The sequence below is a fragment of the Setaria viridis genome, chromosome 7 (assembly GCF_005286985.2).
Source record: "Setaria viridis chromosome 7, Setaria_viridis_v4.0, whole genome shotgun sequence".
NCBI lineage: Eukaryota > Viridiplantae > Streptophyta > Magnoliopsida > Poales > Poaceae > Setaria > Setaria viridis.
In genome coordinates this window covers 27,656,117-27,677,418 of record NC_048269.2, presented here as the reverse complement: position 1 = coordinate 27,677,418, position 21,302 = coordinate 27,656,117, and the positions used below count along the sequence as shown (strand labels likewise).

Below are 21,302 nucleotides of genomic sequence, written 5' to 3'. Positions count from 1 at the left end.
GCCACGACGGCTCACCGAGGTCTTCGTCTCTACGACATCGTCACACACGGTCCCATTCTCCTAAACATTCACCACGGGCAGCAGCACGTCTTCTATTTTTTTTAGATTCCTTTCCGTCAATTATATAGTTATATGCTACTGATGATAAAAATGCAGGACAGAAATACATCGAGCAGCTGGAGAGCTACTCATTGCCATCCATCTCTATTCGAGTGATTACGGAATTTTCATTCATGCAAATTGAGCACGGAATTGAGTTTGCAGAGATACATCCTGTGTGCTGGGCCCCAGCGGCGAGGTGGGGAGAGGAAGAAGAAAGGAGATCGATGGATCACGGGCCACCCACGAAGGGCAGGAGTGCATACTAATGGGCCGTCATTTAAGTGATGCTGTCGCTTTCAGGTATGATGGTGTTTAGCTAAGCCCATGTACTATTGTTGGCTTGTTGCATGCACCAGCACGAGTAAAAGTTCTTGCTTCAATGCTATATATGCAAATGATCAACAAGAGTCTTCTGCACAATCTCACACCCTGGTACCACAGTATTCAACGATAGATGAATCAGATGCATTCACAAATTTCACTTCATATAGCCGTACGATGCAGCTTCTTTAATACCGTTCCCGGTATAAAACTGCGCGAGCTCATAACATTATCTCAATCAGCGACGTCGCCAAGTCCTAACACATACACTCTCCCCCCTCCACCGTCCGGGGAAATATGTTATCTTTGAGTTATACAGTATATAACAGTTCAAATCCCCCAGCACGCCAAAATATGCATCAAGTACACTTGTGACAGAAGGGTTCGTATGATCGTGTCATAGCCCAAGCCACATGCGGTACCCTGAGAGGAACTCCCACAAAGGTGTATGACTCTCATGACCTTAGCCTTTTAAGGTCCCTTTCATCACGATCATAGTTCCGGTGCTCGTGTGCATCCTTCCTCTTCCGATTGCCATGCTCCGGGGAACGGTATTCCTGACTGTCCATGGACAGCTCGCCTTCTTCAGTATTATCACGATTGGTGTTCTGGTGATCCTCCCGGTGTGAAGGATGAGGCCAGCTCTGCCTTCTCTCCTGCTTGCTCTTCTCATCCTCAGCAGCCAACTCCACTCCATGTTCCAGCTCCCTCTCAATGAGGTCATCATCATCCATGACGTCAACCTTTCTGGAAACATCACCTTTCGACTTCCTCCGTTTCTCCAGGGCCGCTTTCACCTTATCCTTGTTTATCTTCTTCATTGCATCCATCATCGAGGATGACACATTGGGGCCTTCGTTGCTGTTTGCAGCGCTATCCCTAGCTTCACTATGAGTTACTCTATTGTTTTGCTTCTCAGGATGAGGGTGGTCATAGCCATGGTGGCCTGACATGTTTTGCTGGCTCGATTGTCTGGGTGCTTGGTGATGTTCATGAGCAGTAGGTTCATCAGCTGCCCCTGGAACTTTACCAGGAGCACGTTGATTAGCAACACTTGCAGAACTCCCTTCAGTATCATTACCTTGCGACACTGGTGGTGCAACACGGTTTTGCTCATAGAGCTCCAACATTTGGTTGCTAACCTCTGAAAGGAGTAATGATACAAAGTGTAAGCATGTGTCTTATAAATATAATTATTACATGAGCATCAAAAGTGATATTAGAAAGCACAGAAATGACTAAAAGAAGTATCAATGGTACCAAACAGATATATAGCAAAAAATGCAAGACTGAAAATAATCATGACTACCTGTACGTGGCACATTCACAGAACGCATCTAAAGTCAAATGAGATTGCCTTGCGCATAGGCTACGGTACTCTGAAATGGCTTTGTACCGTCCATTTAGTTAGATCTGGATAACTAGGGTACCAAACAGAATTGCGAATGCTTTCTACCTAACCTAGTTCTGCTATCATTTTTGGAGAAACAAACTATGTTTGGCTGTCCAATTCCATGGGATTCCTAATAGCTAACTAGTGGGAAAATGGCAAGTGCTCCTACTTCAAGGTTGCAGAAATAAATCCTTATGAAAATGAATATCACAGTAGTGAAGTGCAGGTACACACTACTGACTTTGCATCTAGAGACCAACCTTCCAACTGCCGCGGAGTTACATCAAACTCTTGCCACCAGACCTTCTCGCCATCTGATGGAAGCTTGACTTTGAGAAACTTCGCAGCCAGGAAGATTGCGCCAGCCGCAATGTGGTGCGGTTTAAATTGCAAGCAAAGCGACGTGCGGAGCCTGTACACCCCTTTTAAGGCGTTGTAAATAGGCATGTTTGTGGATTACTATTTGTAACAAGAACAGTAATTTTAACATACCCATCATTGACAAAATTCCAGGCAACTTGAGCAAGTGCATTTTGAGCGACCTTGAATTTTTTAATTGCTTCAACCAAGGGCTTGTAGGGATGGTGCACGTTCAAGTCAAAACCAAGTGTTACAAGTACAACACGCTCCCCAAGCAAAATAAGTTCCTTCTGTTGCTCATAAACTTCCTAATGGAGACAAAACAAAGTAACAAACAGCCTCACTTATTGTTCTGTGCCACAGTAATCTGGAAGAAAAATTGCATAAAAGCAGCAGCCCCAACTCTCTCTTTTTGAATAAAAAATTAAGATCATAATGAAAATTGTAAACAGTACCATATGGGTAGATTACCTAGAACAGAAAAATCAAGATAAATGCTCTAAATCAAATATAGCACCTTCTGCTTTATTCGCTGAACTGCAGCAGGATCCTTTTTGTGGATGATCTCATATGAAATGAGTATGACATCCTTCAGAGGTCTGGGTGTTTCTTCAACTTTTCCCGCCAAGAACATACACACTGTTGCGATTGTCTGCATGTAATGAACTCCAATACTATAACTTTTAACTAGCAGATGATTAAAATAACACTACCGAGGAAAAATAAGCAAGCCGCATGACGCATGGTCCATGTCAAAAAGAAAGAATGTATTACCAACCACCTAAGTTTAAGAAGAATATAAGGAAAAAACTTTTCTTTACATCTAATAAAACATATGATCTATGTCACGGCAAATCATTTTTGTGTCTTCGACATATAGTGGATGTAAAAAAGCTATTGCTGGAGAGTTACCACCTACTAAGATTGCAGTGAGTGCAACGTACACCAAATCATTTACAGATAGAAAGGAAAATACTCTCTGACATAAGTAATAAGCATCATTTCTACAATCATGTTATGTACACAGAGAGATCAAAAGTTTTTTTTTAAAAAAAAAGCACATAGAAGACTTACCCTCCTGTCATTTTTCGCATGAGATTGACGAAGAAAAAATCGATGACAAAACACTATAGCAGTAGCAATTGTCACTTGAGGCCTACATTACAAAGCTATTCGTCATTAGCAAGAAGAAGGTTACATATATAAAGGTTTCAACTTGAACAAGAGACCATAATCGTGCAATAACATACAGAGATATTTGCTGGCTTGTAGACAACCAAATTGCAGTTAAAGGTTTAAACTCAAACAAGCGACCATAATCCATTTGGCACTCTTGTACTTATGAAGAATTATCAAGTTATTTTTTCTGTTCTTTCAATAAGAAGAGCACTGCTGTGCAACCTTTTATAGTTTGATATGTAGCAACTTTTATAAAACATTAAAAAAATAAAAACTGTTAACTGACTTGTATATTGGCAATCAACGTATCAAATCTATTTGGCACCAAATGATTTCTCAATGCAGGCACAAAAACTGCTGCATACAGAGCTCACAAGGTCCATGGAGTATGGACTATAAGTGAAAAATCAATGAATAGACCATGTCTGTCACAAACAACTTATATTTTGGATCAGAGGGAGGAAATAAAAGTAAATACAACGATGAAGAATGTGTGGTATAATAAATACTTACACTTTAAGCCTCATTCCCAAATCCTGAAGAAATGTGCAGTATGACTTGCGAAGATAAGCCTCTTTCTTCAGATCAATGCCATCTCTCCTAGAGAGGGAATTCTCCTCTATTTCTTTTCTATTAAAATACCATGAAGCACCAAGTTGGCCCCCTTCTGCATGTCTATCATATGGAACTCTATATGGGCTGTTTTCTACAATTCCATGATGTGAAGAGTCACTAGTTTGCATGATATCCATGCTTATGTTCCTCTTATCAACAACCTGAAGTGATGAAGAGAGTCATATAATAGCTGGTTGCAAAATCAAATAATAGCTGGGTAAATGACTGGGTACACAATATCAAAGAAAAGAGTCTAAACGGACATGCTTAAACACTAGAGCTGAAAAATCACACTTAGGACTATTATATTATTCCAGGAGGCCAAATGCTTCCAAAAAATTTCTAGATGAGCAGTGGTAACACTAAATAAAAGTTATCACCTTAATTATACAGCACGCTCATCACTCACTGGACAACAACCTAAAAGTTAGGATTTCTTTCTACAAGTGATTTCTTGGTTAAACCAAATGGCTATAGAGATCGTGCTAATCAAGTTACTGGCCTTATGATCAAATCACACAGTGACATCAATCATGCATATTGCTATTAGCTTTCTGTTTTTGACCAAGAGAAACACAATTTTGCTACAGGTACTGCATCACTAATGTATTGAGGTTAGGTCAGTTGCTGTTCAAATGTATTCACTTGTCTTAGGATAAACAGGAGCACACAAGAGGGAAATGAGGCTCAATAATTGTTGTTAGCTTGGTAAGAACATGTTCTTAATTCTCAGTAGGAGTTTTCCATACAGTTACTCTACACAATCGTGTTACTGTAGCTTCAAAGAAAACTAATTCCAGAAGGGGGGGAATACGCCTTAATAAGTAGTAGGAAGTAACAAATTGCATGCTGGGCTGAAGGAATAGAGAGAATTCGATGCAAATAATAAGACCCATTAGCTTGCTCGTGTCATCTTTGCTTAAACAAATTTCTTGAAGCACTGAAATTCCACGAATGACTGGAAATTCACAGGAACCGCACGGAAATGCGGATTTCCCCCCTCGCTGTTTATGCAGCCAGGGGCGGACCCAGCATAGGACATGGGCGTGTACACTATGTTACTGCAGCTTTGCTTGCTGCCGCAGCCAGCAAGCACTACCGAACAGGCTCGGTAAATTTTGCAAGCAAAATCGAAGCTAATAGGGTCAGATCCGAATACAGGTAGCTTACTCTAGGGTTTGGAGTGCTCCGTTTCGCGCACCAGGAAGGGAAGATAGGAGGCGGGCTTACCTGGTGGGTGCTCGTCGCCGGCAAAGAGGGCGGCCGAAGACTTGGCGAAAGGCGCCGCCGCTCGCCCAGCCGTCGACGCCAGGAAGGGAAGGCCAAGCGAGGAGAGAGACAGAGAGAGAAGGGAAAGAGGGAGTGGCTTGTCGTGAGGCGCTGGCCGCGGCCGTCGACTCTCGTTCAGTAAGCTGGACGGGAATACGGGATCACGGGACTGCCGGACTGGGAATACTGGGGCTGGCTCGGCTCGTGCCAGCTCGTTTGGATACCGAGCTCTAGCTCGGCTCATCTCGGTAAGCAAACGAGCAAAAAATATCTAGCTCGGCTCGTGCCAGCTCGTTTGGATACCGAGCTCTAGCTCGGCTCGGTCGGCCAGCTCGTTTGGATACCGAGCTCTAGCTCGGCTCGGTCGGTAAGCAAACGAGCAAAAAATATCTAGCTCGGCTCGCGAAAAGCTCGAGCTAGCTCGTTTCATCTCGCGATCTCCGTCGTATGAAGAGGTTGGCCGACACAGTGGTGGCCAGGCTACCGAGGTCAAGCCAGCGGCGGCCGGCGGGGCGGTGGCTGCTGCCTGGTGGACTTCCTCGGTTGGAAAAGGAGGAGCAGAGAATAATGGTTGAGAGGCCGGTGCTGATATGGGGAAAGAAGAAAAAATAGAGTTTCTGCTTATTTGCAATTTGCATCCCCGATTGAAGAGAGATGAATTGGAACTTGGAAGGGAGAGCTTGCCGGTTGCCGTGCGGGCGGGGAGGCGAGGCTTCCTTGCATCCCCCATTGGAGATGGCCAAGGTCGAATCCAGATGGTCAGGCGGGAGTCCGCGTCTCCGCGACCATGGCCAAGCAGTGGAAAAGGTTTAGCCGCTGGGGGCATCGGTGGATGGAAAGGCCGGCCTGCGGCGGGCCGGCATGACCGCAGGAGCTGAGACTGACGAGAGGGAGATGGAGAGACTGACGAGCGGGAGATGGAGTCAGGACTCAGGAGGAGACGAGGAGGGAAGGGGGCGCAATATTCCGTAGACCTGTGGTGGGCTTGCGAATTCGTTTTGGGGCCAGGGCCAGCAGGTGAGATGAGAAGCAAATGTTGACGATGGGCCGAGTGGCCTCCGTTGGTCTTCCTGAACTCGCACATAGCATCCAGCCCAATTGTCGCAAAGGTAAAAGGCGTCCAACCACAATAAGCAACTGACATGAATGATTGTCTCTCTTCCTTGGGGGAAAAACAGAGTTACTGGTTGAAAGGTGTTCTGTTGGGAGGCCGTCGCGGCGTCGCCAGCAACGGGCGCGTGTGTTTTACAGCGCGGTCAGGCTCGGAAAGTTGGGCTAGCAGCGGTAGACTAGCACGTGAAGTAGCACTGCTGCCTGCTGCGCCATCGAAGGACCGCTGAACCGGCGGAGGAAGCAGCAGTAGCACCTCGTACCCTCCAGCACTGTCGCACTGAAGCGATCCAGCTGGTCGCCACGTCAGGATGAGTCCAAGCCATGCCATACCCAAACCCAATCTTGTCGTGTTCTACCTGAGGTGGGGCCCACAGACAGCAGCCACCTCGTGGGGGGCACGGCAGCATGGCCACGGAAGAATTGGATTAGCAGTTGCGCTTGCGCGTCACGGACCGGGAAGTAGGCATTGCGAGCTTAACCACTGCTAGGGTGTGGTTGGTTGGGCATGCTATACCAAAATAGTGGGTATGCCATATCAAATAGGATTTGATTGGTTGCTAACCAAATGAGTGTCAAAGTTTATAGGCTTACCTCAATTTTGGTGTGGCAGATTTTGGGAGCCAACCAATCAGACGCTAAATCCTACGCGTGCACTACACTACTCTACTCAGTTCACTTACCAGTGCATGCGAATACTGCAAAGAGCAAACCCGACTTCTGGTATCAGCTGAAGTAGTCAAGTTGACTGAGGATACACAATCAGCACAGCAGGGAGTGCTGAGCAGGAATACCGCCGTGTCTACCAACCAGTCCGGTTTGGCCTAGCTGTTCGTGGCGGCCCGGCCTGCTGGTTCCAGAACCACCCACGGTTTTCTCTCGGCTTTTCCTCTCCAGTAAGCTCCACGTCACGCCCGCTTGTCGTCTTCCTCAGCTCGCAACGATAAATACCCGCCCCGTCCACTTCCCAGCGAGCCAAGCTCTCTCATCAGAGGATTAGCACACCCTCCCGGTCTCCCTTGTCCCCCAATCTCTCCAGCAAAGCTGCTTCGCTGAGCTCGGAGAGACGACCTGCGCTCCCCAACCAAACCACACACCAAGAAGATAACAGATGGCGGCGTCCGTGGCTTTCTTCTTCGACGCGGAGCCGCTGGGGGAGCCCGGGCGGCACGCGCTGGACGCCTGCGCGCTCTGCTCCAAGCCGCTCACCCGCAACAGCGACATGTTCATGTACAAGGGCGACACGCCCTTCTGCAGCGAGGAGTGCCGCTACGAGCAGATGCACCACGACGCGGCCTACGCGCGGCAGGCCGGCAGCCGGCGGAAGCAGCAGCAGGCGCAGCGGGGCGGCGGCAGGCACGAGGGCGGAGCCTCCGTGCCCGCCAAGGCCGACGTGTCCGTGGCCAGCTACTAATAAGCAAGGAAGGAGGAAGAAGAGTTTCTTGGCTGAACCAGCTACTACGAGAGATCCGGTCATGGAGGCGCTCCTGGCTGCCTGGAGCTACGCGGAGCCCGGGCTTTGGGCAGAGACGAAGCTAACTTGGGGAGGGGATGGATCTGAAGATCGAAGATCGGAGAAGGCGACAAAGGCAGATTTGACCTAACCTTGGGGTTAAATCTGGGCAGTGCGTCGGGTTTTTAGTTCTCCCCTTTTGATTGGATCTTCTAGAGGGCGTGTGTGCTAGAGCATCATCTCGATCTGTAAATGTATGAGGCATCTGAAAAAGTTATGCAAGCCCTGCAATTTTGATCCGTTGATTGGTATACAATCCCCTCTCCCAGGCACCACAATCACGCAAAGTGCATCCTGGATCTGAACGAAGGGCCTGGTCCTTTAGTCCTCAATGTTAATTCTCGTCCGTTTAGGCGGCGTTTGGTTCCTTTGCTTATTTTTAGCATGTGTCACATTAAATGTTTAGATACTAATTAGAAGTATTAAACATAGATTATTTATAAAATCCATTACATAAGTGGAGGTTAAACGGCGAGACGAATCTATTAAGTCTAATTAGTCCATGATTTGATAATATGTTGCTACAGTAAATATTTGCTAATGATGAGACTTAATAGATTCGCCTCGTCGTTTCTATTAAGTCTAATTAGTCCATGATTTGATAATGGGTTGCTACAGTAAATATTTGCTAATGATGAGACTTAATAGATTCGTCTCGTCGTTTAGCCTCCACTTATGTAATGGGTTTTGTAAATAGTATACGTTTAATACTCCTAATTAGTATCTAAACATTCAATGTGATACGTGCTAAAAATAAGTAAAGGGAACCGTGCTAAAAATAAGTAAAGGGAACCAAACGCTCGCTTAGATGGAAGTATTAAACATAGAGATAAAGCTTAATTCTCGAGATAATCTATTAAACCTAGTTAATTTATAATTAGCATATATTTACTGTAACATTACATTATCAAATCATGACTAATTGATTTAATATATTTGTACTGTAAATTAAAAACAATTGGTTTTACTATTAGCTTATGTTTAGTTCTTCTAATTACTCTCTAAACATTTAATATGACAGGTATTGAAGTTTAATCGTTGTGAACTAAAAAAGATTTCCTGTGATGTGCTACCGTACCGGTCCAAATTATGTGTTCGTTTTGACTTTATTAAATTTATAAATTTGAAGCATAATAATAAGGAAAAGCTATATCTCACTTAAGTGAAATCTAACTTTACTCACTCCATTTGTGGGCAGTTGATCAGCTCATTTTGTGATCGGGCTGCTCCACCCATCCCCTCTCGGATGTTATTCTTTTTGTTTCGCTGACTGGTGGGCCCCATCTTACAGTGACGGGAAGTGTTTGATTTTTGGAATCCGCATCGTTATTTTATCACCTCTTCTGCTTCTCGTCTCTTCCACTTCGTCTGCCTCACTCCGTTCCCCTCCCCTCACTCTCCCGGCCGGCGGCCTCGCCGAGGATGCGAGGCGATTATAGGGTTCCACCCGTCCCGGTGAGTTTCTCCCTTCTCGTTCCATTTCGATTCAATAGATAGGATGTTTTAATCGCGTTGTTCTCCCGTTGTTTGCTTTGTTTGCTCGATCTCCCTTTCTCTGTTCTATTTTCTACTATCCCTAGGACCTCATCTAGAAAAATCAGAATGCTAAAACGGAGGGAGTATTAATGAAACAACTACGCGACTGTGCTAATTGCGTAAGCAAATCACTAGTTCTGGTTATAAAATTATCCAGACTATATTTCCGTCAGTGTCAAGCGGGCTACGAAACACTCCAAAGTGGCCTAAATCATTGCTCCCACGTCAGATCCGTTGAATAGTTCCATTTTTCTTTTCGTACTCCCTTTTCTCACCATTCATCACTGAGTCACCGGGGAGTCAGTCCCCCACTCAATCATCAACAGCCGGGCGGGGCGACGTCACGTCACTCGCGGCTCGACTGGAGAAAAGGAAATCAAAGCCACGGACGCGCGGACGCGCAGGCCGCCCAACATGTGTCGAGTCACCCGCTGCCTTGCGGGCCGTGACTCACCCACGCGTGCGCCGCGGCAGCAGCCGTGCGCCAGCGCCGAACGTACGTATGGCCGCCGTCCACGCCAAAAGCGTCGCGCACCGGCACGCACTTTTACGCGCGCTCCTCCACTCCGCGGCCACCAGCTGTGTGGCGGGGAGCGAACGGGACAATCTTTCACCATGCCGCTGATGCGATGCGAGCTCGGGTTTTTGGTTTTGTTGTTCATGGCATGCCGCAAGCGCATCACCGGGCATGAGGGCATCAATGGCCGTGCAGCTTCTCTCGCCCGGCGAATATGCCCGATCGGCTCGCGTGCCGCGCACGGGGCAGCGTGATCTTGCGTTGTTACGCTTTGGACCATCCGTGAGCTCCAATTATCAAGCGAAAGAGCTTCTCCGTGAATCCAGCGACGGAGTAAACAAACCGGTGCGCGGATCTCGAGAAATGATGCTCCCCCGGGCGAGACCTGCCTGCCTGCCAGCCTCACCGATGGAATCTCGGGCAGTTCGCATCTCCGACTCCAAGGCGCTTCAATTCCATGCCGGAGCTGAAACCTCTCGCGATTACAAACAGTATTCAATTCCATGCCGACGGCGCCAACCTCAGATCTCCCGGTGCGTGCGTGACCAGGTCCCGGCAGACGCGCTGCTCACGCGCCACCTGCCCACGGTCCCCTCTGCCGCGCACAGAGCGCTGCCTGGTGGCGTGCATGCACCGCACCCGCCAAGGAATCTCCCGTCACGAACAAGGTTTGTGTTGCGCCCATGCTGAAACCGTGAGGGGAGGGCGCAAGGCTGCTAGCCGCCGCAAGCCTGCAACTGGAACTTGCTAGCACAAGTGCCCTCTATTATATGCGGGGCCCGGCCTAACCATGTGGGGCGCTCGCATCGTGTGTTTGTTGGGCAAAAAAAACAAAAGGCTGGCGCGCCAATTATCAGCACTAATGAGGTGCTTAGCTTAGTTTAAGCCAGAGTTTGGGACCAGCATCATATTGGTGTTAGTAGATTTGGTGCAAATTGGTAGTGCTTCCCGATTGATCACGATGCGCCGGAATATTTACCTCTCGATTTCGCCGAACAAACCGGAGCAAGTAGCAGTATTTGTAACCCACGAGTGCAAGGACAGACTCGATACCCTGGCCGTGGTGGCAGCACACGGTTTTTGCTTTGTAACGGAGACGCTTTTGTTTCTGGCGCGGTCCGGTCCCTGTCGGAGCCCGGAACCCGCCACCACGTCACACACCGGGGGCCCCGCCTCCTGGCTTGTCGTTCTCGTCGCTTTGGATCCGGGCGCGCGGGCCGCCAAGCCACAGACACGGGTGCCGCCATCAAGCCGAGTCAGCCAGTCGCTGCGCCATGGCCCGCCACGAAACAGAGGATGCACCGGACCGAACCACTTTCTCCCGGCTGCGCGGTGCGCGGTTGGCCCCGTCCGGCTCGCGCGCGGTATTCCCCGACCCGTGGGCGGTCTCGCCCTCGCCCGACCCCGACCGCTGGGCCTCCGCAGACGGCGGGAACGCAGTATCGCCGTGCACCCGTGCCCGTCGCGGTCCGTCCGCCTTATATACCCCGCCCCCAACCTGTCGAGCTCAGCTCAGCTCAGCAAACCACAGCCTCGCAGCCCTCGTCCCCCCTCACCGCAGCAACGCACAAAACCTTTGCTAGGAGAAACAGCAGCTGCGCCTACGCACCATGGCCGCGTCTGTCCCCTGCGCCGGCTTCTTCTTCGACGCCGAGCCGGTCGGCGAGCCCAGCGCGCCGGCGCTGGACGCGTGCGCTCTGTGCGCCCAGCCGCTGGCGCGCGACAGCGACATCTTCATGTACAGAGGGGACACCCCCTTCTGCAGCGAGGACTGCCGCCATGAGCAGATGCAGCTCGACGCCGTCCGCGCCAGGCGGGCCGCCAGGTCCGCCGGTCGGAGGCACCAACAGTATTCGTCGTCAGGAACGGACTCTCCTCGTAGGGGCCAGGAGTCCAGGAAGGTGTCCGTGGCGAGTTGACCGGCCAGAAGGAGCCTGGCTTGTGGCTGAGCTGTTTGATTCGTGCCAAGAAGATTCGGAGATCCGCTGATCCGATGGGGCAAAAGATGGCCGGAAGTTCCATTTCTCAGTCACGATTCGTCGGGCTTGAGCAACGCGATGACGCCTGTCAGAGCCGGAGAAGGGTCGTAAAAGTTCCAACTCTGCTTGGATGAGACTCCGCCATCTGAGCCGCCCACTGGCCACTATGCAGTGGTATTGCAATAGTCGCTCTTGTGGGCGTTTGAGCCACAACGTAACACCACCGTGTACCTGTAAACACTGTTCACCGAGCAAATTTTGAGGGAAACGAAACAATCTCTGCGGAGAGCAACCAGTCTTGTCTGACGAATAATAGCCATGATATGGCATATACTATTTTACTGATTTTAGAACGCAATATCTCGCCCTTAGTCAAGCGATATTTCATCCGACACCTCACCGCATCAGAAGATAGTGGGGTTGCATCTCTAGTAAAAAAGATGCATCGCCTTATGAAAACGGTGAACAATTCGAGAGCGTATTTGTGCCGTTGTGGCATATAGGCAGCACGGAAGCATGGGATGAAGAAGGACGATTGCTTGAGAAATGAGAGACAGGGGGAGCCAGAAGTCAGAACCCAAGTACCCAACGGTCACAGCCATGCACGGAAACTCCTATCGATCTTTTGGTCAACTGGCCGAGAGTACCTCCCTGTTCACTGTGCTTAAAATCGATCGATCACGGAACTGCTGAAGTTTTCTGATTGCCTAGCTGCGCAATCGTCCATCAAGTGACTAAACAAAAGACCAAAGCGAAGGGAAATGATCACTCCCACGTCAGATTCCACTAGTACGTCACGCGCGCGCACAGACTACTCATGGCTGAGTCATTGGAGAGGCCCACGTCAATGACGAGCTGCGTCGTGGCTTGGCTGGGGAAGCCGTGGACGTACGACCGAACATGTGTGACGTGTCCGCTATCTACCAGGCAGGGGCCGGGGTGACTCAAGCGCAGGAAAGCACGCAGGGAGTATGGTCACCGTCCGTGGGATCAGTAACCCCCGCACCATTATGCGCTGTCCACCACTCTGCAGGGAACATCTGTGCGGTGAGCCGTGAATCCTACCAGTCGAATTTTGGATCCGAGCATCCCATTATCCCAAACAGTTTTCCCCATGCGGTGCGTCCATGCTCTCTGCTCTGCTGTAATTTGTTGCTTGTTCGCATCAATCGCTGCATGTACACCCCTCTCGGCGAATATGCCGATCCACTCACATGATGCCGGTAAACTCTAAGCTACGCACGGGACCACGTAATACTAGCCAAAAACTTAAACTAGAAGTGCGATCTTTGAGCCCCAAGCCCCCAATTATCAAGCGCAGTGCTTATCTGTTCAGCCACCTACTAAACAAATGCCCAAGCTCGTATCTCGAGAGCGCTGCTGCTCCCCCGGGCGAAACCTGCCTGCCCGTGGGGTGGAAATGGAATCCTGAGCCGTGCACCCGCGCTGGCCACGGGCGCCAGCATGCTTCGCGTCATCGTCCCGCGGCTCCAAAACGCGCACGGCTGCCTAGGCGAAACTTGCGGCAACTTCCCGGTTAGACAACGAGTTTAGCGGCGACGTCTACAATTGTGTCACCACAGGCGACACAGGACGCAGCCAGTGCAACCTGCTGAAACTGCCTAGCGCACCATCTCCCTATCTTCCCGTAAGAAAAAGGCTCAAAAAGGTTTTACAAAAAATCGTCCACTGTTGTTTCTTTTTTGGAAAAAAAATCCCCACGGATAATATTGCTAGCGCACTAGCTTGTCAGTGGCTTGTCCTCTACTCCGCGCCTCCGCCTATCATGCTCGCGCCAAACCATGTGGAGCCCTTGCCCCCCGTACGTTGGCGAAAAGGGTGGCGCCCTAATTATCAGCCCTAGAACGTTTTCATTAGTTGAAACAAAGTTTAGGTCCCTCCCCAAGACAGTGTACTACTACTGGTTGCTTTTGTGCGAACCATTATGGCTGCGCTTCTCAATTGATCATCGATGCCAAAGAATATTACAGTCCCCGCACTTGCCGCACAAAGCGGAGCAAGTGGTTAGTACCCAGTTCTTTTTTCTTTCTGCTGTGATAGGCGGATATCACACAGTTTTTGCTTACGGTAGATGCCCTGGTGTGCTTCGCCCCTGTTTCGTTCGGAAACCACAGCCGGACTGGTCATGCCAAACCAGCCTCCTGTCATCGCGTCAGTCTCGTTGCGTTGGAGGCGTGGAGCCGGGTGCCATCAAGCCTTGGCGTTCAGTGCATGACACATGCGGAGAAAATGAACGAACGCCACTCCAAACTCCTGGCTGCGCGGTAGGTCCCGGTCCAGCGCACGATTTCGCACGATCCGTGTGCCGGATCTCGACCGTGCCCGGATGGCCGGAACCCTGTTTTCCCACTCCCGCGCCCGGGCAGCACCATGGCCTCATCTGCCGCCTGCGCCTGCTTCTTCTTCGACACCGAGCCGCTCGGCGAGCCCAGCGTGCCGGCGCTGGACGCGTGCGCGCTCTGCGCCAAGCCGCTGGGGCGCGACAGCGACATCTTCATGTACAGAGGGGACACGCCCTTCTGCAGCGAGGAGTGCCGCGATGAGCAGATGCAGCTCGACGCCGTCCGAGCGAGGCGGGCCGGGGCCGCCAGGTCCACTGACCGGCGGCAGCAGTACTCGTCAGGAGCGGACTCTCCTCGTGGGCACCACCAGGAGTCTGCAAAGGTGTCCGTGGCGAGTTGACCGGGCACACAAGCGTATGTCTGACATTTTGAGAAGAGTTTGCACAGTTCGTTTCAAAGAAGATCTGGACAACGGTAGATGTGGTGGAGACAGGAGATGGAAGGAATGTCATTTCTCTCTCCATCACATTTGTCGGGCCTGAGGGCTGAGCAAGGCGACGGCGCCCATTGGAGGGGGGAAGCATCATACGAGTTCATCTGTTCATTCATGATGCCTCGGCCATCCGATTCTGATAACTGATGAGCCTCAGAAACTCTCCAACAGTGACACTGTCCATGCGTGCGTTTCATTCAGTTAAACTGTAAGTCTGTAACACAACGCTTTGTCGATCCGAAGAATTTTTTTTTTACGGTCAACGGAGGGGGAGAGAATCCCCCACCTGATTCATTTTGATTATGGCCCCTAACCGGCCCGGATGATAGGTTACAAAGTTTGACTTTTAGCTTACAACAAGGGTTTTACATTGCGTTGGAGAACAAAAGGCACCATTGATCAGAAACACTCCTTGTGTCGCGCGGCATCCTACTCCCCCAGAGGCGTGCCTCCTCTCTGCATGCTTGTAGAGTTTGACGCATTGTCGTCGTTTCATTCCGGAAGACAAACCCGTTCCTACGCTTCCATAGCTGCCAACAGCAAAGGAGGACGAAAGCTTCGAAGTGCTCCGTTGGAACGCCAGCCGCCTTCGGCGTCTGGTGGAAAGTGCTGACACGGTGGGTTGCAGGCAGGCTGAACCCCAGTGCTGCCCAGAACGCCTGCGAGAACTGGCACTCGATGCCACTCCCGCAGACTTCGCAAGTAGGGTCCTGCACAATCTTCTTCACCTGCAATCTGTCCCTGCTCTGGACGCGGCCGCTTGTGAGTAGCCAACCAAAGAACTGCACGCGCGGCGGGGTGACGTTCTTCCAGACGAAGAACTGGGCAGCATCGTCGTGATCACCCTGTGTTGTTCTCAGCAGCTTGTAGATCGAAGAGGTGTGCAGCTTCCCGTCAGGCCGCAGGAATGGGCTCAGTCGAGTATCAGGGGCACTGGAGAGTGTTGTCTGAGCGATGATCTCCAGCATCGCCCTCAGTTCTGCCTGGGTAGTCGGCGAGATCCGCGACACCATGTACAGCTCCGGGCCATGAACCACCATGTCGTGCACCGTTTGATTGGTCTTCCGGAAATGGGTGAGGAGAGCTGGGAATTTCTCTGACAGACAGTCATCCTCATACCAGACATCAAACCAGAAGGATGTTGTGCACCCATCCCCGATTCGAACCGTGGTGATGGCCTGGTAGGTTGGCAGTAGTGATTTCAGGACACCCCAGTGATGTCCTTGGAGTTCTCCCTCCATAGTCGCAATGCATGCGTGCTGGCGCACCCAGGATGACGCTGTGCCCTGATGAAGACGGTGAATTAGCTGCAGGAGACATGCGTTCTGCACGCCAATGTCCTTGATGCCCAGACCCCCTTGATCTCTGCTGCCCTTTACAGTGTCCCAAGCAACAAGACAGCTAGCACCAGTCCCTTTGTCTTCACCTGTCCAGAGGAAACCTCGACGGCGTTTGTCGAACTGGGCGATAACGCCTGGTGGCAGCGAAATTGCGCTGATGAGATAAGAGAGTGGTCCATCCAGAACTGAGTTGATCAGCACCGTTCTCCCCATTGGATTCAGTAGTGACGCCTGCCAGCCAGCCAAGTAACGATCCGCGCGGGCGATGTATGGGTGGAAAGCCGTAATCTTCAGCTTCTCACAGGACAGTGGCAGGCCGAGGTAAGACTGCGGGAAGCTATTTTTCCAATTCCGAGCAATTTTCGGGGAAGCTATTGTGTTTTGTAAGCGTAATAAATGATACGTATCCATGAGTTCTACTGTCTTACTCCAGTTGATAAGGAAACTACAGTTCTGAGTATACTAATAGTTCTGATTGCGTAATCCGTCTCTCCATAAGTGACTAAACAAAAGTCCGAAGTGAAGGGAAAGCATGCATCATCACAACCACGTCAGATTCGGCGCCGAACGATCCAATTAGTTAGTATTTTCTGTACGTCATACTACTCATCGCTGAGTCACCACCAACGAGTTCCCCTCCGATCAACTGATGCGCCCTGGCTAAAAAACAGGATTGTGATGGCCGGAAAAAGAACGGGTCCAACTTTTTATCATGCGCTGTCCTCCATCTGCATAGACGGTGAATACTTCTAGCCGAATTCTGAGCCGAGCATTGCAAAAAAGTTTTCAGCAGGCGGTGTGTATATATTCTCTTCTGTAGTTTTGTTTCTCCGTCCCCGTCTGGCCGTCTGTCAATGTATCTCTCGGCAAATACGTCGATCTACTAAAACAAACTACGCTCCGCGCTTTGCAAACATTTGACTATGCTTTGAACGATCTCTAATCTCCAATTATCAAGTGCCATGCTTCTCTCTTAAGCCACCTTAACAAATTCTAGACGCCGATCTCGAGAATAAGCTGCTCCCCCGGGCGAAACCTGCCTGCCTGACCGCTGGTCGACGGAATCCTGAGCCGTGCACCTGCAACTTGCACTATCTATATTTTAAGGTGGTAATGGATCATGGCACTTATGCGTCCTTCACAATTTAACTTATCTGTTTATTTTTAGCTCAAAATCATATATTATTATAGTCCGATTCTTATTGAGCTCGATCCTTAAATTTGCTAGGTTAAATTTAAGGGTCCTTTACCACCCACACTTGTCAAGGTGAAACCTGGCAACCTCTAGGTTAAAATTATTCATCAGGTTTCATAAGCCGCTCCCATAATTGTCTCCAAAGTTTTCATTGTACAAATTAAAATCACCAGTAGTTGCCAGTAGACGCAAATGGTTATGTCCCACCTAGCTATCGGTCCCCACAGTATAGTTCACAAGCAGCTGCCTGTTTGGTGGATTGCAAACACCACACTTCAAAATATTCCCCTAAGAATGATGCGCTGAGAAAACTAGCTAGTGCCCATGCTAATATTTTTGTGGGCAAGTGCTCTCTATAATTTGCGTGCCTAACATGTGGGGTTATGGTCTCGTTTGCTGGCAGAAAGGCTGGCGAACGAATTTTCAGCCTGTAGTTCGAAAAAGAATTATCAGACCCAGGACCTTTAGTTTAGATCAACCATTAAGTGGGTGCAAATTGGTCCAACAAGCTCAATCTAGTACAATAACTTATCAGATTGGTCCAACATCTTGTAAGATGCTCAATTTAGTACAATAACTTGGCAAATTGGTACACCTACGGTCCAAACGTCACAACGAGAAAGTAATAAGCAAAGTAGATGGGCATGTAAATTTTATTCCAATCAATAATTCTTACATTTTATCAATAAAAGTCATTGATCGTGACCTGATTGTTGATTCTCAATTGTGTACATAACTTATTTGTTCATTAGTTAAAATTGAATAAAATTTTAGAATTACGCTATTGGTATTACCAAAATATTAAAGTTCACGAGATAACTGTGACCTTAGGTTTCTTCAGCGCTTCTGTTCATGTATTGAACAACTGTACGTATGTTTCTAGTTCACTTAGCTTTACTTTCTAAACAAGTACACGTGGCTTTAAACAATATTTACATCAAACTTCTAAAAGGTATTGTTAGTATGCATTAATATATTGGTTTTTCTACTGAACAAAAATGCATATAATCAAAATGTAAAATATTGAGGGTGAACTTATCAATATTGAATATAAAATTAAATATTTCTAATTAAAATGAAATCATTATATAAAAATAATTAATACGAAGACATAACATTAAGGTTTTAGTCATGGCTAAATATGTTACCCTTGCGACATGAATATCAATAGCAAATAATGCTCAATAACTTGTTCTGATGTGAATATCCTCTGACCCGGCATTAGCAAATATGTTGCTTGTTACAACATTTGGACTATAGATGTACCGATTTACCAATTTAATGCACTGATTTGAGCATTTTACAAATTCTTGGATCAATCTGCACCCACATGCCAAGTTGTTGTATGGTGAGTGCAATTTACTCTTTAGGTTATTATAGTTTGGTGCTAAGTTTGGGGCCTAAACTAACTCTAATTATAAGCCAAAGGCTGAACCGCTAAAGTTAATTTGGGGCCTGAGTAATGGTGTTGATCCCGTGCAAGTTGGTATGCTTTTCCATGGAATATATACTCCTCGCAGTTGCTGCACTCGTTCCTGCTGTGATGGCCACGGTTTTCGCGTGTAACGGGGACGTTTTTGTGCGATCCCGGCCGGTCGGTGTGTGCTTGGAATCTCCAGTACCCCACCTTCATCAAACATGGCCCAGCCGCCTACTCACGTCCTCGTCGCGGTCGCGGTGGAGCCGAGTCAGCCTCGTCCGATTCCGGGCCAACCCGGCAACCAGTCACTGCACTGCAACATTGCCCATTTGCCCGTCCCAGACTCCCAGTCCGCCAATATATACCGGCCCTTCTCACTTGAGCTCGGCTCAAATCATCCATCCCGTCCTCCGTCCTCTCTAGCTTCGACGCTCTAGTTCCAGCAACGCGCATAGCAAAACCAAAGCCATGGCGGCGGCAGCACATCTCGCTTGCGCCTTCTTCTTCGACGCGGAGCCGCTGGGGGAGCCCGGGCGGCATGCGCTGGACGCCTGCGCGCTCTGCTCCAAGCCGCTGTCCCGGAACAGCGACATCTTCATGTACAAGGGCGACACGCCCTTCTGCAGCGAGGACTGCCGCGACGAGCAGATGCAGTTTGACGCCATCCGGGCCAGGCAGGCCGCAAGGTCATCAGCTGGCCGGCGGCAGCCCTACTCGTCGGGAACGGAGTCGCGGCGTGGGCACCAGGAGAGCAGGAAGGTGTCCGCGGTGGCAAGCTAAACAGCCGGACGCCGCGCGCACATCCGGAGACCTGATTAGCGAGGCGTGGTTTGACTCCAGAAGATATACGGGGAAACGTCGACCTGATGGGGCACAAGGGAGATCCGTTTCTCCGTCACGCTTTGCCCGGCCTGAGCAGAGCGGTGATGGCCGTCCACGGCGGAGAAGGATCCGTGAGATGATGGCATGAGGCACTGGCCTTCTCAGCCAGCGCCTCCCGCTGCCCAGTGTCCAATAACAGCTCCTTTGGGTTGGTTTTGTTCTAGTTCTAGAGTGCCGTGTACGGTGATCAGTGTATGATCCAACCCGATCACGACACCGTGATGTACATTTGGAAAGCTTGGTTCCAAATTCCAAGCAAATTTTTTGAGGAAAAAATCATGTATCGAGGTGAAATGAGTTTCGTCTGGAAATAAATTGCCATGAGATGTCGTGCTATTTTTATGTGCCTGAATTGGTTGGGAGAAAGAAAGTAATGCACGAGTGGTGCTGATCACGTCATCTGTGTAGTTGCTTCAACTGTATGGCAAATTGGCAACTTCAGGCTTCAGATGCATAACCTGTCAGTCAAGTGGCTAAACAAAAGATCATAGTGGAAGATCCACATCACCACGCCCCCATTAGATGCGTTGGACATTTCAACTCCTTGTTCTTTTTAATTCCATGCTGCACGCCTCACGACTCATCGCTGAGTCACCGGAGATCCTCCTTGCGTCATGGCTAGGCTGGAACCAGTGTCTAGTGGGCATCCGGCGGTCGGCGGAGCATGTGCCCTGTCAGCACCAGGTAGGACGTGACTCACCGCTTACGCAGCACGTGTGGACGCCGCGCACGGGCAGCAACCAGCAGCTCCCACGCTTTCCATGTGTTTTCATCTCCTCCGCAACAAACACCACCTGTGTGGTGGACAGCGAGTACCCGAGTACTCCCACTACTTCCAAACAATTTTATTTGCACGACCAAGCATTGCGAGTTGCAAGCATTGTTTTCTATTTGAAAACATGTTACAAGCATTTTTCCCCCCCAACCCTGCAATGCATACCCTCTGATTTTTATCTGGCCGCATCAGTCGCTTTGCCTGTTTGCCAGGAGCAGATACCAGCAGGCTGCAGGTAGAGGAGGTAGTCCTAGACTCCAGTTCAGTTTATCAGTCGAGAGATCTGCAAGCTCCAATTACCAATCGGAAACGCGAAATGCTTCCCTCCGAAGCCACTTTAAAAGTTGCAAACCCGGCGCAGATCTCGAGAAAAGCTGTTCCCCGGGACGAAGCCTGCCGGCCGCGACGGACCGATGGAATCATGGAATCCGGCAAAACGCAAGGTGCTTCGCCGCTACGACATGACGTGCCCGCCCCGCCAAGGCGAAACCTGGCGATCTCTCGGTTTAAACAACCAGTTTCTCCCCGATCCTCCAATCTCCCTCGAGCGTTTTTAAATCACCAGCCTCAGATTGCGTGCGGCAGGCGGTGCCGGTGCGTGACCAGAATCATCACCGCGGACGCAAACGCCTCATGCTACCCGCGGCGTCGACGAGCCAGAGGGTGCCGCCTGGCGTGCATGCACCACACACATCCCCAAGATTCCCGTAATAAAGCAAGAACAAAAAAAAAATACTGCGAGGGCACTGGTTGGGCTTGGGCACAGCCGCACAGGGCAGTGCTCTCGATCATTTGCGTCTCGAGCCTAACCCTGTGGGGCCAGTGGGGGCACGGGAAGCACCTGCATCCTTATGTTGGCAAAAGGCCTGGGCGTTTACATTAGTTTAAGCCAAAGCTTGGAGCTTTGCCTAATCGCGCAGATTTGTCGCAAACGATTCCGACCTTCTCTTTTCCGTTGATTAATAATAGTCGATGGGAATTATATGTCTCGCACACCTTT

General features: G+C 49.7%; 5 protein-coding genes across 5 annotated transcripts; 4 read left to right on the top strand and 1 right to left on the bottom strand.

Moving 5' to 3' along the window:
* Positions 1-590: 590 nt before the first annotated feature.
* On the bottom strand, positions 591-5,390 carry LOC117864384 (cyclin-T1-3). The gene is made up of 7 exons (XM_034748465.2): positions 5,201-5,390; positions 3,869-4,131; positions 3,251-3,332; positions 2,694-2,828; positions 2,309-2,484; positions 2,077-2,228; positions 591-1,567 (listed from the first exon to the last, which is right to left on the bottom strand). The coding sequence occupies exons 2-7, from the start codon at positions 4,105-4,107 to the stop codon at positions 879-881; spliced, it is 1,473 nt and encodes a 490-aa protein (XP_034604356.1). The 5' UTR covers positions 4,108-4,131; positions 5,201-5,390; the 3' UTR covers positions 591-878.
* Positions 5,391-7,311: 1,921 nt separating this feature from the next.
* On the top strand, positions 7,312-8,101 carry LOC117862697 (FCS-Like Zinc finger 2). The gene has a single exon (XM_034746197.2). It carries the CDS (start codon positions 7,461-7,463, stop codon positions 7,761-7,763), a length of 303 nt encoding a protein of 100 aa, XP_034602088.1. The 5' UTR covers positions 7,312-7,460; the 3' UTR covers positions 7,764-8,101.
* Positions 8,102-11,370: 3,269 nt separating this feature from the next.
* Positions 11,371-12,186, top strand: LOC117865527 (FCS-Like Zinc finger 2). The gene has a single exon (XM_034749752.2). The coding sequence runs from the start codon at positions 11,526-11,528 to the stop codon at positions 11,832-11,834; it is 309 nt and encodes a 102-aa protein (XP_034605643.1). The 5' UTR covers positions 11,371-11,525; the 3' UTR covers positions 11,835-12,186.
* Positions 12,187-12,329: 143 nt separating this feature from the next.
* Positions 12,330-15,077, top strand: LOC117865526 (FCS-Like Zinc finger 2). Its single transcript, XM_034749751.2, has one exon. The coding sequence runs from the start codon at positions 14,286-14,288 to the stop codon at positions 14,595-14,597; it is 312 nt and encodes a 103-aa protein (XP_034605642.1). The 5' UTR covers positions 12,330-14,285; the 3' UTR covers positions 14,598-15,077.
* A 3,942-nt stretch (positions 15,078-19,019) lies between these two features.
* LOC117865525 (FCS-Like Zinc finger 3) lies at positions 19,020-19,863 on the top strand. The gene has a single exon (XM_034749750.2). It carries the CDS (start codon positions 19,114-19,116, stop codon positions 19,423-19,425), a length of 312 nt encoding a protein of 103 aa, XP_034605641.1. The 5' UTR covers positions 19,020-19,113; the 3' UTR covers positions 19,426-19,863.
* Positions 19,864-21,302: the final 1,439 nt, after the last annotated feature.